General features: G+C 40.8%; 1 protein-coding gene across 5 annotated transcripts in view; it reads left to right on the top strand.

Annotated features, from left to right (window-relative positions):
- The window catches only part of itpk1a (inositol-tetrakisphosphate 1-kinase a), a 61,814-nt gene that overhangs the window by 35,478 nt on the left and 10,250 nt on the right, over positions 1-16,086 (top strand). For all 5 annotated transcript variants that reach the window (XM_035793957.2, XM_035793956.2, XM_035793958.2 and 2 more), the window contains 4 exons: positions 4,760-4,877; positions 14,452-14,550; positions 14,691-14,722; positions 15,563-15,728. In XM_035793957.2, the coding sequence (XP_035649850.1) occupies positions 4,760-4,877; positions 14,452-14,550; positions 14,691-14,722; positions 15,563-15,728 (415 nt within the window). The remainder of the gene's footprint in view (positions 1-4,759; positions 4,878-14,451; positions 14,551-14,690; positions 14,723-15,562; positions 15,729-16,086) is intronic.

Raw genomic sequence — 16,086 nt, 5'->3', positions numbered from 1 at the left:
AGCTTAATTAATAACTTCACCATGCTCACAGGGATATTCAGTGTCTGCTTTTACATTTTTACATATCAAGCAATCTGTGACCTTTGCGAGACACAGCAATACCGCCCTGGTCTTTGTGTTTGAATCATCTATTTTTGAAATAAACTACTTGACTTGGGGATCTTACAGATACAGTATGTTTGCGGTGCAAAGCCGGGGTAGTCATTAAAAAAATGATATTGCACACAGAATGAGTACATACAACTTATGTGATTTACTCCTGAATTTATTTTTAGGCTTGCCATAACAAAGGGGTTGAATACTTATTGACTTGAGCCATTTGTGTAAAAATGTCAACAAAATAATTCCACTTTGACATTATGGGGTGTTGTGTATAGATCACTGCCACAAAATATTTCTGACTGCACTGTAGGCATACTTTGGAGTTAACATTTAATTGGCAAAGTTTTTGGTGAAAGCCTTAGCATGCCAAAAGTAATTTCTAACTGCCACACAAACAGGTGTTACTAGTTCAAAGTTGCAGGAAATACGAATAAATGATGCATTCTTTTAATCAATTATGAGATTCGTTAAATTGAACTACACGACCGCTGTCTGAGCTGCTCCACGGGTTAACCAGCGCTCGCTTGCTACCCGACAGATAATATTCTGCTCAAACTAGGTGAATGTTGATCACCCATTTTCTCCTTTCCATCAGACTTGGCTGTCGTTTAGTCTTCGGGGGGTGCCTCTGCTAAGGTTTTCTGAGAGAGTTTAGGTTTTTACAGTTTTTTTTTTAATTGCCTTTTTTCCCCCCTCCAAATTGAGCCCTGGGTGTAGGGAATTTGAGCATGTTTTTTTTAGATCAAATCAGAGGAGAAAATAACACTTATATGAAAAGCAGTCTCCAATCATGTCAATTGTTTTATCCCTCCAAGCATTTTTTCTAGATTTGTATTGGCTTGCTTGAGATGGCCATTACGGAGAAAAGCAACTATCTCCTCCCTAAGTTCACTTACTCTCTTGAAAGCATTACCCTTGCTTAGCGACCTAATGTCATTATGTAAAAGTTGATCACGATGCTCAGCAGACATGTCTTTCAGCAGACTACGAAACAACCGATGTTGGTGGAGTGGTGTCGCCAGATGTTTGCAGCTGCAATTGGCTGATGTTAGCTACTCTGATTTGGCAGTAACTGGTACGTTGGGTGATATTGATTGACAGCATTTAAGTGGTGGGACTACAGGAAAACAGATGATCCTATTGGAGAATATTGAACGAGGGCTCATTTTGGAACTAAACATTGGATTTTTGCAGGGATGTTTTTGTGGATTTTTATATTAATGTTGATAATTGATCAAAGGGCCGTTCTAAATTGATAAAGGGGCCGGATCTAGCCCATGGGCCGCCAGTTGAATAGCCGTGACTAGAGGTCGACCGATTTAATCGGAATGGCAAATTTAATTAGGGCCGATTTTCATGTTTTCATAACAATCAGTCATCAGCATTTTTGGAAGCCGATTAAATTGCAATCCACGAGGAGACTGTGTACAGGCTGACCACCTGTTACGTGAGTGCAGGCTGCAAGGAGCCATGGTAAGTTGCTAGCTAGCATCAAACTTATAAAAAAAACAATCAATCTTAACATAATAACTAGTTAACTAAACATGGTTGATATGACTAGTTTAAGTAGCTTGTCCCGTGTTGCATATAATCAATGTAGAGCCTGAAATTGTCACTTCTCTTGCGTTCAGTGTAATCAGAATCAGGGTATATTCAGCAGCTTGGGTCGCCTGGCTCGTTGCGAACTGTGTGAAGACCATTTCTTCCTAACAAAGACCGTAATTAATTTACCAGAATTTTACATAATTATGACATAACATTGAAGTTTGTGCAATGTAACAGTAATATTTAGGGTTGGTAACCGTTTGATAAAATACAGAACGGTTACATATTTCATTGAAAGAATATACGTTTTGTTTTTTATTTTGTTTTCAGATTTGACCATTAATGACCCACGGCTCGTATTTGTGTGTTTTATTATATTATAATTAAGTCTATGATTTGATAGAGCAGTCTGACTGAGCGGTGGTAGGCAGCAGCAGGCTCGTAAGCATTTATTCAAACTGCACTTTCCTCCAGCAACTTTTAGCAATGCTTGAAGCACAGCGTGGTTTATGACTTCAAGCCTATCAACTCCCAAGATTAGGCTGGCAATACTATAGTGCCTATAAGAACATCCAGAAGTCAAAAGGTATATGAAATACAAATGGTATAGAGAGAAATAGTCCTATAATAACTACAACCTAAAACTTCTTACCTGGGAATATTGAAGACTTATGTTAAAAGGAACCACCAGCTTTCATGTTTTGAGCAAGGAACTTACACTTTAGCTTTTTTACATGGCACATATTGCACTTTTACTTCTCCAACACTGTTTTTGCATTATTTAAACCAAATTGAACATTTTTCATTATTTATTTGAGACTAAATTGATTTTATTTATGTATCAAGTTAAAATAAGTGTTCATTCAGTAATTGTCTTTTATTACAACGAATAACAAATTACATTTACAACAATACTGAATGAACAGTGAACACTATTTTAACTTAATATAATACATAAAAGATATACATCAGCCGATTTTGAATCGGTATCAACTTTTTTTTGGTCCTCCAATAATCGGTATAGTTATCGGCGTTGAAAAAAAGTAATCGGTCGACCTCTAGCCGTGACCTAATCTGTAGGGGGGTTCGCAGGAGTAGGGGAAGATCAAAGGGTGGTGAATGTAGTGCATGTCGCCCATAGCATGTTGGGGTGGAGTACATCGGTGACCTCTCACCTTCCTTGAGTCATCTGTCCCTCACGGTGGGACCGACTAGACGGTTGCATGAGTTGTTGTGCAGGCGGTTGCTAGTTTGTCTTTCACGTGGCAGAACAGAATGCACTGTTACACTCCCTAGCATTGCAGTGAACCACATTAGCTTTCGCAAACAGCTAATGGGGATCCTAATAAAATCCCAAACATTGCAAGTTGTGAATTTCGTGAGCTTTTTAGTCAGTGTCTGCTGTCAACATCTACATAAAACACATGTAATTGACTCCTTAAACTTACCCACTCCTCCAGTCCTCTTTTCTCTAGACACTATACAAACCTAGAGCTGATATATGGCATACTTTAATGCAGAATTTGTTTTCAGTTCCACATGATAAAGTCTGGTTGATTTTTAAAAGCTTGACACGTTTAATGGTTCTCAGCAAACTTGGATTTGGTTTATAGGCCTATTTTCAGCTTTATATGACTAATGACCCCCATTTAGATTCTTTAATGGTCATTAATTTGAATGTTTACCCTGGACCCCCTCATTCGTTTAAAGAGCCATTGCACTCAAATCACATTTTAGCAGATGTTTTCAGACCTCAAAAGTAGTCTGTCGGAGGGAGTCCATGTCCCAGGCCAGCTGTTTTGTAGATCCAGCTACGTGCCACAATCTAAAACTAATGGAAAAGATAAGAACTGTTATTTCCAGTTTGTCTGCACTTATCTTGTTTCATTTATCTGATGACATGGGATGTGGACTGCTTTTCAGGCCTGAAAACATCTGACAACTTCTGACTGAAGTAAAATTTCCCTTTTAAAGGGGCATGGTTTTTAAAGTTGATATGTCTAAGGCACAGGGATTAGAGCCCGAGTTGCTTTCATACAGTGAGGTACAAGAGTATTTGGACAGTGACACAACTCCAGCACTTTGGATTTTAAATAATACAGTGACTGCGGTTGAGGTGCAGGGAAGAGAGAGACAATGCCCCCCCCCAAAAAAATATTTCAAAATGGTTCACCCGATATGGATGAAAATGGCCTCGCATTAAAGCTGACAGTCTTCACTTTAATGTCATTGTGCTGGAGTACAGACCCAAAACAACTGTCACTGTCCAAATGCCTTTGGACCTCAGTTTACCAAAACAGACCAAGGAATGTCATAAACAAAAGGATGGTAAATTTAGCCACCTGTTTTTCTATCACATGGATTTCCCTGCGTTCTTTCATCTTGTAAACATGAGGTAATATGCAAACGCCATATGAATACATGTTTCCACCCTTAGTTGTTCCTGGAGGTGTTGCTTTATACACCTGTAGTCTCAGAAAAACAAACAAAATTCCTCTCCTCCCTCTTCATCTCCTTTTCAAGGTTTCATTGACATTTGATGAGGGCGAAAATGGGCGCTCGAAATGGGGGAACATGATAAATTGGCCAGTAGCCAAGCCTTTAATTTCAAATGTACTTGATTACATGGAGTTCCTTTTTGATTGTTGTAGTGCGTACAGAGATACTAATACATAAAAGCACAGACATGAAAATAAATGGCCTCTACTGTGCTAGCACAAGGAAGTGGAGAACAGAACAGTACAAAAAAACTTTTTGAAGTCTAACAAATAACGCTTAACTTGGAAGTCACCTGTGTACTTTCTGAAGTCTAGTATACATTTATTCAAACATTCTTCAGATTCATCAAATTAGTGGCTTTGTTGATTTAAGGCTTGCTGAGGCTGTAATATAATTGAGAAATGTTAACATTAGGGTGCAGAATATTTTAAAACTATTTGCAATGGAAAATTAAAATGTGCGTTTCTTATTGTTCAAGTCTAGGAAGTCCCGCTCAGTTTTTGGTGCCTAACAAACATGGCCTTGTGGTGTTTTTTTTGTTTTGTTACAAAGTGTGTTGCTGCGGTGTGCACTATTGAATACATACCTGATGTTGTTTTGGGACGGTCTTCAGGATTACATCGACACCCATCCTGAAATGGTGGTTCTGGACCCGCTGCCGGCCATTAGGACATTGTTGGACCGCTGCAAGTCCTACCAGCTCATCCGCAGGCTTGAAGACTGCATGAAAGGTATAGAGACAGGACTGCCACCCAAAGTACACACACAAACTGACACTCATACACACGCTCACACACACAAACTATCACAAATCCACAGCCATGCATTCACATATCCCAAAACAAAAACACTACACCGTCACTTGCCTAGACATTCTGTTAAGCCTTTGAGTTTTACGTCATAGCATCGACATAAGTAACATTCAAATCAGTTACTCACATACTGTGTGTTATACACTTGCTCTGTTTACCTCTGGCCTGGGACTAACGCACCTTTTTATAACCAGCAATGCCGTCTGTGTTTGTGCGTGTATGAATTTTTGTTTCCCTTTGGGTTGGGAAAGCCCGGAATTCCAAAATACAGGAATCCCTCCCTGGCCTGTGTTTATGTTGCTACTGGCTACCTACATGAGCCCGGCACTTTCCGTAAGACTTTTGTCCTGGGTTGAATGTCAAAAGGCAGGCTTCATTTGGGGGCTTTGCACAAGGGAAATGTGTGGCTTAGGGTGTGTTTATTCACGGAGTGTGTATGAAAACTGCAGAGTGGCTCGTCCTTTGTCCTGCGCCATGGGGCATTCTCAAACTAACTAAACAAAAGGGATCAGGGTTGAAGAGGCCGAAGGTTTAGCGTTGCTAGCTGCATAGGCACATAGTGTGAATCCCAAATGAGACCCTATTTCCTACATGGTGTATTACTTTGGACGAGTGCCCTATGGGTGCTGGTCAAAAGTAGTACATTATGTAGGGAATATGGTGCAATTTGGTATGCAGTCATAGGCTCTGGCACGACAGTGTTTTATAGTCTGCTTGAAGTTGAATGAAAACGGTGTCTGTCGACTCTGTGCTCTCTTTAGGTGCTGGTACTCCATTTAAATTTTCCAGTACGTGTTTATATTTAAGAGTGAATATTTTGAGCTGCCGGTCTTCAAACAATCGAGGTGTTTGCACCGGCCCAATTCAAACACTTGTTATCGTATGGAAGTAAGGCTAGTTTCTATGTGTACCTATTTGGAGATAATAAGTTAATAAGTCAATTAGGATAGTTTCTGTGACCAATCTATCCTCTAAATGATGGGAGAGCGGTTTACTCTGACCAGTCAATTCGGCAGAATCTATTGGTACTTTTACATCAAGTGGCACGACTTGCAAGAGACATTTTGTTTATGGGTCTAACTTAATAAACTCATTAATGTAATTTAGTTTGTACTCTCCTCTCAACTACTTGAATAATATTTAAAATACTGTTTTTAATTAAAACAACTTGATTTGAAGATGCTTTGATAAAGCCTTATGTGGTAATATGAATTGTAAAACATGCTACTGTAGAAGCATTCATAATAGCTCATTGCACTTTTTTTTGAGAAACTAGCTACATAGACGACTGAATACTTAGTTACCTAATACCTACAAATAAAATGATCCCTTAGTGACTCCCCTATCCAGCTGACCTCCAGGACTGAACTTTCAGAGCAAGTGCACTCGACCTGGGGTAGTGTGAGGTGAACCGTGGGTCTTGGCTCCAGCTCCACAATTCTGTTTAAAAATACCTCCGCAGCGAGCGAAGTGTTTTCTGTGGCTGTCCTTCTCCCAGGCAACCACTTCCATGGCAATTAGCCGGTAACAGTATAGACTGTAGAGAATAGGATCCTGGGAAAAAGCCGATAACACTCGCTTAAACTGTGGCTTTATGTAAGAGGCTACTTGAAGGCTTTTAGACTCCTATCAACGCACAGAATTAACATTATCTGGGTCATATCAGCGCATTACATCGTCTATTTAGTGCCAAGTTTACTCTTTTTCTTTACATTTTTCTCTGGTAGGCCTAACTTTAAATGTTACTTTCCACACGATTTCCGGTCATATTCCAAAGGGCCAACTTTTTGATCCCTTAATGGGTTTTGGCATTCAAGAAATATTGATTGGAATATCACCGCCAGCTATGTATGGAATGTTAATAGTCTGAGGAGTTGGTAAAATACATACAGATCTGGAACCAGTCGTTCTTACATTTACATTTACATTTAAGTCATTTAGCAGACGCTCTTATCCAGAGCGACTTACAAATTGGTGCATTCACCTTATGACATCCAGTGGAACAGCCACTTTACAATAGTGCATCTAAATCTTTTAAGGGGGGGGAGGGGGTGAGAAGGATTACTTTATCTTATCCTAGGTATTCCTTAAAGAGGTGGGGTTTCAGGTGTCTCCGGAAGGTGGTGATTGACTCCGCTGTCCTGGCGTCGTGAGGGAGTGTGTTCCACCATTGGGGAGCCAGAGCAGCGAACAGTTTTGACTGGGCTGAGCGGGAACTGTACTTCCTCAGTGGTAGGGAGGCGAGCAGGCCAGAGGTGGATGAACGCAGTGCCCTTGTTTGGGTGTAGGGCCTGATCAGAGCCTGGAGGTACTGAGGTGCCGTTCCCCTCACAGCTCCGTAGGCAAGCACCATGGTCTTGTAGCGGATGCGAGCTTCAACTGGAAGCCAGTGGAGAGAGCGGAGGAGCGGGGTGACGTGAGAGAACTTGGGAAGGTTGAACACCAGACGGGCTGCGGCGTTCTGGATGAGTTGTAGGGGTTTAATGGCACAGGCAGGGAGCCCAGCCAAAAGCGAGTTGCAGTAATCCAGACGGGAGATGACAAGTGCCTGGATTAGGACCTGCGCCGCTTCCTGTGTGAGGCAGGGTCGTACTCTGCGGATGTTGTAGAGCATGAACCTACAGGAACGGGCCACCGCCTTGATGTTAGTTGAGAACGACAGGGTGTTGTCCAGGATCACGCCAAGGTTCTTAGCGCTCTGGGAGGAGGACACAATGGAGTTGTCAACTGTGATGGCGAGATCATGGAACGGGCAGTCCTTCCCCGGGAGGAAGAGCAGCTCCGTCTTGCCGAGGTTCAGCTTGAGGTGGTGATCCGTCATCCACACTGATATGTCTGCCAGACATGCAGAGATGCGATTCGCCACCTGGTCATCAGAAGGGGGAAAGGAGAAGATTAATTGTGTGTCGTCTGCATAGCAATGATAGGAGAGACCATGTGAGGTTATGACAGAGCCAAGTGACTTGGTGTATAATATAATATTCTTATTAAACCTCTTTTAAGGATCCTCTAAATCCAATCTAGGTTGAAAGATTTTGGCTAAAAGGTGGTTAAGATCACACTTACAGTGAAGTGTAGAAGTAATATGAAAGGATCTATGCATGAGCCAGTCATCCAATCAAGGTTTGTTAGTGCTGGGCTGGAATAACCAACCACACACACACACACACACACACACACACACACACACAGAGACATATACACATGTGTGTGTGTCTAAAAAAATAAAAAAAAATAGATTTCCAGTGACTACTTGTTTGTGGCTGTCAGTAACTGCAGCCCTTAGCTTGGTGAAACCAAGTAAAAAAGCAATAACTGATGTGGGTGCCGTTAAATCAATTTTCATTGGGTGCAAACACATTTAGCAGATGTTATTGTGGGTGTAGCGAAATGCTTGCGATCCTAGCTCCAACAGTGCAGTAATATCTAACACGCAACCATACACAAATTTTATGAAGTAAAATAATGGAATTAAGAAATACTGAAATATTAGGATGAGCAATGTCAAAGTATTCAAACCCCTTCCCATTTTGTTACGTTACAGCCTTCCTCATCAGTCTACAAACAATACCCCATAATGTCAAAGCGAAAACAGGTTCTGAGAAACGTTTTCACATTTATAAAAAATAAGATGCCTTATTCACATAAGTATTCTGACCCTTTACAATGAGACTTGAAATTGAGCTCTGGTGCATCCTGTCATCTTTGATGCTTCTACAACTTGATTGGATTCCACCTGTGGCAAATTTCAATTGATTTGGAAAGGCACACACCTGTCTATGTAAGGTCCCACAGTTGACGGTGCATGTCAGAGCAAAAACCAAGCTATGAGGTCGAATGCGTTGTCCCTAGAGAGCCGAGACATGATTGTGACGAGGCACAGATCTGGGGAAGGGTACCAAAAAACATGAGAAACACAAGATTATCTGGTCTGATGAAATTAAGATTGAACTCTTTGGCCTGAATGCCAAGCATCACGTCTGGAGGAAACCTGGCACCACCCCTACGGTGAAGCATGGTAGTGGATGGCAGCATCATGCTGTGGGGTTGTTTTTCAGTGGCAGGGACTGGGAGACTAGTCAGGATCGAGGGAAAGATGAATGAAGCAAAATACAGAGATCCTTGATGAAAACCTGCTCCAGAGCGGTCAGGACCTCACTGGGGTGAAGGTTCACCTTCCAACAGAACAATGACCCTAAGCACACAGCCTTTGGTTTCGGGACAAGTCTCTGAATTTCTTTGAGGGGCCCAGCAGAGCCTGGACTTGAACCTGATCAAACATCTCTGAAGAGACCTGAAAATGGCTGTGCAGCGACGCTCCCAATCCAACCTGACAGAGCTTGAGAGGATCTGCGGAGAAGTATGGGAGAAAATCCCCAAATACAGGTGTGCCAAGCTTGTAGCGTCATACCCTAGAACACTCAAGGCTGTAATCTCTGCCAAAGGTGCTTCAACAAAGTACTGAGTAAGGGTCTGAATACTTATGTAAATTTCATTTTTTTTTATGGGGTATTGTGTGTAGATTGAGGAGGGACAATTTAATCAATTTTAGAATAAGCCTGTAACGTAACAAAGTCAAGGCAACTGAATACTTTCCAAATGCACTGTATGTACAGTACCAATCAAGTTTGGACACCTACTCATTCAAGGTTTTTTCTTTATTTTTACTATTTTCTACATTAACTGAAATAACACATATGGAAACATGTAGTAACCAAAAGTGTTTCAACAAATCTAAATATATTTGAGATTCTTCAAAGTATCCACCCTTTGCCTTGATGACAGCTCACTCTTGGCATCCTCTCAACCAGATTCATGAGGAATGTTTTTCCAACAGCCTTGAAGTAGTTCCCACATGCTGAGCACTTGTTGGCTGCTGTTCCTTCACTCTGCGGTCCAACTCCTCCCAAACCATCTCAATTGGGTTGAGGTCGGGTGGTTGTGTAGGCCAGGTCATCTGATGCAGCACTCCATCACTATCCTTGGTCAAATAGCCCTTACATAGCCTGGAGGTGTGTTTTGAATCGTTGTCTTGTTGAAAATCTAATGATAGTCCCACTAGGCGCAAACCAGTTGGAGGCGTATCGCTGCAGAATGCTGTGGTAGCCATGCTGGTAAAGTGTATCTTGAATTCTAAATAAATTACTGACAGTGTCACCATGTACTCTCAGTCTCAAAAAGACATAGTGGTTGAAACCAAAAACCTCAATTTGGACTCATCAAACCATTTAATATGAAGGGGCTAGAAGCATCTTCTAAGGTGAGCTACCGAGTGGCTAGGACAGGCAAGCCCCCATACTATTGTGGAGGACTTAATTCTTCCTGCTTCCGTGAATATGACTGGGACAGTGCTGGGGGGAAAAGCCCAAAAAACTATTCAGACAATGTCTTAATAAAACAACTTTCACAATGCATCAGTAACATGAGATGTTTTGAAACAATTACTATATTAAATGTTTGGGACAGATTTCCACAGGTGTAATGTCCATTGCTCGTGTTTCATCGCCCAACCAAGTCTCCTTAATGGTGTCCTTTTTAGTAGTGGTTTCTTTGCTGCAATTCGCCATGAAGGCCTGACTCATGCAGTTTCCTCTGAGCAGTTGATGTTGAGAAGTGTCTGTTACTTGAACTCTGAAGCGCAGTTAACTCTAATGAATTTATCCTCTGCAGCAGAGGTAACTCTGGCTTTTCCTTTCCTGTGGCGGTCCTCGTGAGAGCCAGTTTCGTCATAGCGCTTAATGGTTTTTGTGACTGCAGTTGAAGAAACTTTCAAAGTTCTTGAAATTTTCCGTGTTGACTGACCATGTCAAAAGTAATGATGGAATGTCGTTTCTTTTTGCTTATTTGAGCTGTTATTGCCATTATATGGACTTGGCCTTTTTACCTAATTGGGCTATATTTTGTGTAACACCCTTGTCACAACACCAGCTTTGATGCACATGTACTTTTTTCCTTGGTTTCACAAACTTTCTCCAGTTACTGAACTCCCTCATATTCTCCTTGTACGTTTTTCCAGGTTCAGAAAAAAGCTCAATCTGAAGCTAATATCTCATCACTTTGAACAATGTCACTATTTTACCATACCAGCTTTTTTTTTGTACATGTCCCCTCCAAAATTATTGTCAACCTTGATGATAAATATGAGCAAAAAAGACTAGAAATACTGAGCTATATTGTATGCTCATTTTAATCTATATATTTTTTTCATTTCACAATTAGACAATTAGACAGACATGAAAAACAACAGGTAATCTAGTAAAACAACATGTTTAATAAGTAATACCTTTATTCTCTTAAAGATTCAGGTAACTGTCAAAATAAAGTAAACACCAACATAATATCTTAATAGGGTGTTGGGTCACCACGAGTTGCCAGAACAGCGTCAATGTGCCTTGGCATAGATTCAATATACTTTGTACCCCTAATTTTACTCAAGTGTTTCCTTTAGTTTGGCAGTTACATGTCGGTGTCAAAATTATAAGATTCTTATAAATAAAATCAAACAATTACATTTGCATACAAATGCTATTTGAAGTTATTCTCATTTTAAGGAACTGTATTGTGGTATTCCATGGTTTCTTGTTTCACTGGGCTATAAATATTAGGTAACACTTAAGTAAAATCCTTTTGGTCATCTATCACATTGGGGAAAAGGCAAAACTCACAAACGAAAAGTGACATGGTTGTTGACCTTTATAAATCAAGCAATGGGTACCCAAAAATTGCCAAATAAAATAACACTTACCAGTATTAGCGCAATATTTAAGAGGTTTAAAACCACTGGATCAATGGTAAAATGACCTGGCATTGGACGCAAGTGTATCTTGTCCGCACGCACAGTGAGGAAGATTGTTTGGGAAGCAAAGAAAAATCCAGGAGCCAAAGTTGGAGAATTTCAGAACTTGGCCTCATCTTCGGGTCTCCAAATCTACAATTACACTCCACCTCCATGCCAATATGCTATTTGGAAGGGTTTCCAGAAAAAAAGCCTATGAGAGCAACCGACAAATGTGAATGCCTGGAGTTTGCTAAACGGATTTGGCATTTGGATTGGAACCGGGTGATGTGGTCATATGAGACACACATAGAGCTCTTTATTAGGGGGTATAAAACATGTTCAATTAAAACCCACCAATACCTAGTCATGATTACTGCATTTTCACAGACCAGGTTTTGGGTCTGTGTGAATGGTTATCTGCTTTTTCTGCACGTACATTAATTAACACTTCCATTGTGTAACACTTCCCTAATTTGAAATGCAAACAGCCCCATGGTTTAACACACCCCACGCTTCCCAATTTGCCAGTTATATGTATAATGGGTATACATGTAAATAAGGGGCTATTTGAAAGGGGATCATATAAATGTTGCCTTATATTTCTAAAATGGGTAGTAGAGGTTATTTATTCAATCCGGAGTCAGGCTTTACATGTCAAGTAGACTTGAAGGATATTTGGTTGTTAAACCCGCCAATGATACTCCGGGCAGGCTCAATTAAATGCTTGAAGTGTGCAAAGAATATGTCCACTGTTGTGCCAAAATGTCAGCAGTCAAGTTTTCAAGATGGAGCACTTAATCCTGCAATGGTCGATTTAATTGGGAACCTTGTGGATTGTGAGGATGGAAGACTATCCTCTTACATGAACCCCTTAAAGACATTCTCCGGTACTTTGGCGACTAGTATGATCTACGAGCAGAATTGACTGTTTTAGCTACCTCAGTTAGCCAAGAAATCCCTAGTTTGAAAGTAACTGTTTTCTGGAAGCTGTGTGGCACCATTTCCCCTACATTTATTCCACATGGTACAGTCCCCTAACAATTTGAGTTTTAGCCAATGTGCTTCAACCCCCTGCCTTTTGAGTGACTGCTAGCAAGACAGCTAGATATCCATCTCAACGAGTGAGAGTGCAATCTTGCTGTGTCTGTCTGCATAGTGTTGCATCTGTTGCCCCGTTTCCATCATGACATTATTTAATTAAGCCGTACGTAATCTTTACGGATAAGTGTAATGTTTATAACGCAGGATGAAGGAGAGCCGGTCTCTCGTCAGAGATTTGCATTCATTTTGAGAGATTGCAAAATATGACCTTTTCAATCAAGACATGATAAATATATTGTTTCCAGTGAAGATAAAACGTTTTTGTTTGTTTAAAAAAAAACGTGTTTCTCAACTTTATAGCAAGTCAAGCTAGCTTGCGCTGCTAGCTAACTAGGTTGAAGATGCCATTGTAGCTAGCGACCTCCAATTAAAAATAGTCATTACCTGCACAAACTTACACGAGGCTAGTCATATAATTGGCACGACAGCCAATGTGTAATTAACGTTATGATTTAAAATTGTACTCACTTATAGGAATGGTTCATTGTTTGCAAGTTGCTAGCTATCCCATAAAGCCATCACCGAAAACCATATTTTAATCTGGTGGTTTGGTAACTTCCTGTTCTTCGTCAGACTCTGGCTGGACTGAAGATGATGCAAAGTTAGAAAAATGTCAAATGTCTGTCTCACAAAGGAGCCTTCAACCGCAAGGGGGCGTTGCTTTTTCAATCCTTTGTGGATGTCCCCATTTGAAAGGCATGACATCCGGCGCAATGATCAGAGTGCTTATAGGTAATGTGAATGAGGCTTGTGTTTGTGAAGGCTCTATGCCCCAAGGCCCTCGTATGTCTTGGGGTCTTTGTATGGCTGGGTGACAAGGCTTGTCGTCATGGCGTCCTTGCTAAGAGGTGCCCCACTGTCTGTCCCTGGCTTATAAAAACACATACTGAAACGGAGGCCGAGGGTCACAGTGAGCAAATATAAACATACCACTGGATGCCTAGATGACGCCCAGAGGAGCATAATGAGAGGGCGAGAGAAAGAGATAAAGGAAAATAGTTATGTGTGGAGAGTGGGAGGGACTGGGGAGAAAGGTATGGAGGGAGAGTAGAGATTACAGCCTCAACTGAGAATGAAAGTGTTGATGGAGACAGAGAGAGACCGGTTAGACAAACCACTAAGAGAGATTGAAAATGTTGTAAAGCAAGCAGACCTTTTGCGTGCTCTGCTAGAAACAGCTGCACCAAAGACTGCGGGACTCGAATCCATCACAGCTGAACGGCTCCCTTGAGACCTTGGAAGGAAGATGAGATATTGGAGAGAGCTGTAGCAGTTGACCTTTTTCAGTGTGATTTAAAGTAATTGTTTTCACGCAGTCTCTACTTCAACAGACAAGCACATGGTTAAACGCATAGCACAGCAAAGGATTGTTTCATCTTCTCGAACTGATTTTAAGACTTATTTTCAACTTAGTTTCACTCCCCCTAAGTTTATGATTTTATGACGTACGGGTATGTAGTCGTATTTACACAAACACTTAAAAATAAAAAACCTCCTTCCTTTTCTACGGACTTACATTATTAAGGAATTTATACAAATAAGCATGATTATAGTAAACAGTATAGTGATGGCAAGGATAGAATAACAAGATCTTCCTCTCCCTCTTTCCTCTAGATGAAAGGATCTGCTCTCCTCCCTTCATGGTTCTAAGGAGTGAGTGTGGAACCGACACTCTCAAACACATCCAGAAACATGGCATTACCTTCCCTTTCAGTACGTAAGATCATGTTTGGTTACCAGAACATTTCTGGAGACTTCTACAGGGTCTCTTCTAAAAAAAAATGAGTCTAGCTTAATTTTCAGAACTTTGCTTGACTGAATAGAATGACGTCCTAATCTTTTCACCTCTACAGTTTGTAAAACTCCAAACTCCAACTCCCATGAGGTAAGTTGTTATTTGATTTTATATTACAATATCCCATTTATGCCTGCATTGACTTAATTGAAATTAAATTTGCCCCAACCCTGACTTCATCCTGTCCTTATGTTAACTCCCCTCACAATCACTACCTACTCTTGTGAAAGCTTTTAGCAATATTGACCTAAAGGGAAATTCAAGACCATAATGTCACTAATGAGTGATGGCATTACGAGTTGGGTCTGAGTAAGCCTACAATGAGGTAGTCATGTGCTTTTGTCATTGTGTACTCAGACTCGCCTTGGTCATAAAAATAGGTTGGGTTGACAGGCTTCTGTTAAACTGCTTGTAATATAATAGTGGTTCAGAATATGTGTGGATTGTAAAAGAATCACTAGACATTGGATTGTCCACACCTTTTTTGTGTAGATTTCTACCAAAAAGGAAATCTCAAAACAAAATCACAAAACACCAAAAAGGATATGGGGTATTAGTGTCCTCTATCTGGTGGGGAAACATTGCGGCGCTGATCATTTTATTGAGAACATGGCAGAACATTTGTAGTTATTGCACAATTTTTTTTAATTATATTTGGCTTTGAGGATCTTTCAAATCATTTAACTTGGCTGGTGCAATAAACTAATGGAATAGTCCCAAAAGTGCTAATCTCACTCACCTGGTACTCCAGATATGGCTCAATCAAAATCAATGTATTTCAGAGAAGACAAATACAATTTGAGTACAGCTGAATGAGGTCAGACAGTAGATTCTACCCATCACTGAACTGACAGAGGGATAACAAGGGAGGATAGATGATGTTGAATGAACAGATGCACGAGTCTTGCATGTTATCCCCCCCCCCGATAGATGGCCATCATCTTCAGTGAGGAGGACCTGAAGGATGTTAAGCCCCCGTGTGTGATCCAGAACTTCATTAACCACGATGCAGTACTCTACAAGGTGTATGTGGTGGGAGAGGCCTACTACGTGGTGGAGAGGCCTTCTATCAGAAACTTCCCTTCTGGACCTGCAGGTCAGATATGCCCAATTCCCAGCTTCAAGATGTACTCATTCCTAACAGCTTACAACACACAGCCCCTGCCTCCTATACACTAAAATGGTATTGAAGTAAACATGAACATCTCACCCTATTCCCATGTTTCTTATACCTATTCAATCTTTTCAAATCGACATGAAGTACGTAGGAGTTAGGGCTGTTTTTTCTGTATTAGGCCATAGGGTTGGGCGGTACCCAGATTTTTATACCGTTTCTGGGGTATACGGTATTACTAAATGTGCACACAAGGGGTGCTATTTCAACAACAAAAACCACAAAACAATTTAGGCAACAGGGATCTTGATCCAGAAGGGGATTGAATACCTCTGCTGAG

The sequence above is a fragment of the Oncorhynchus keta genome, chromosome 19 (genome assembly GCF_023373465.1).
Source record: "Oncorhynchus keta strain PuntledgeMale-10-30-2019 chromosome 19, Oket_V2, whole genome shotgun sequence".
In the NCBI taxonomy this organism is placed as follows: Eukaryota; Metazoa; Chordata; class Actinopteri; order Salmoniformes; family Salmonidae; genus Oncorhynchus; species Oncorhynchus keta.
This window is presented reverse-complemented; position numbering and strand designations above follow the sequence as displayed.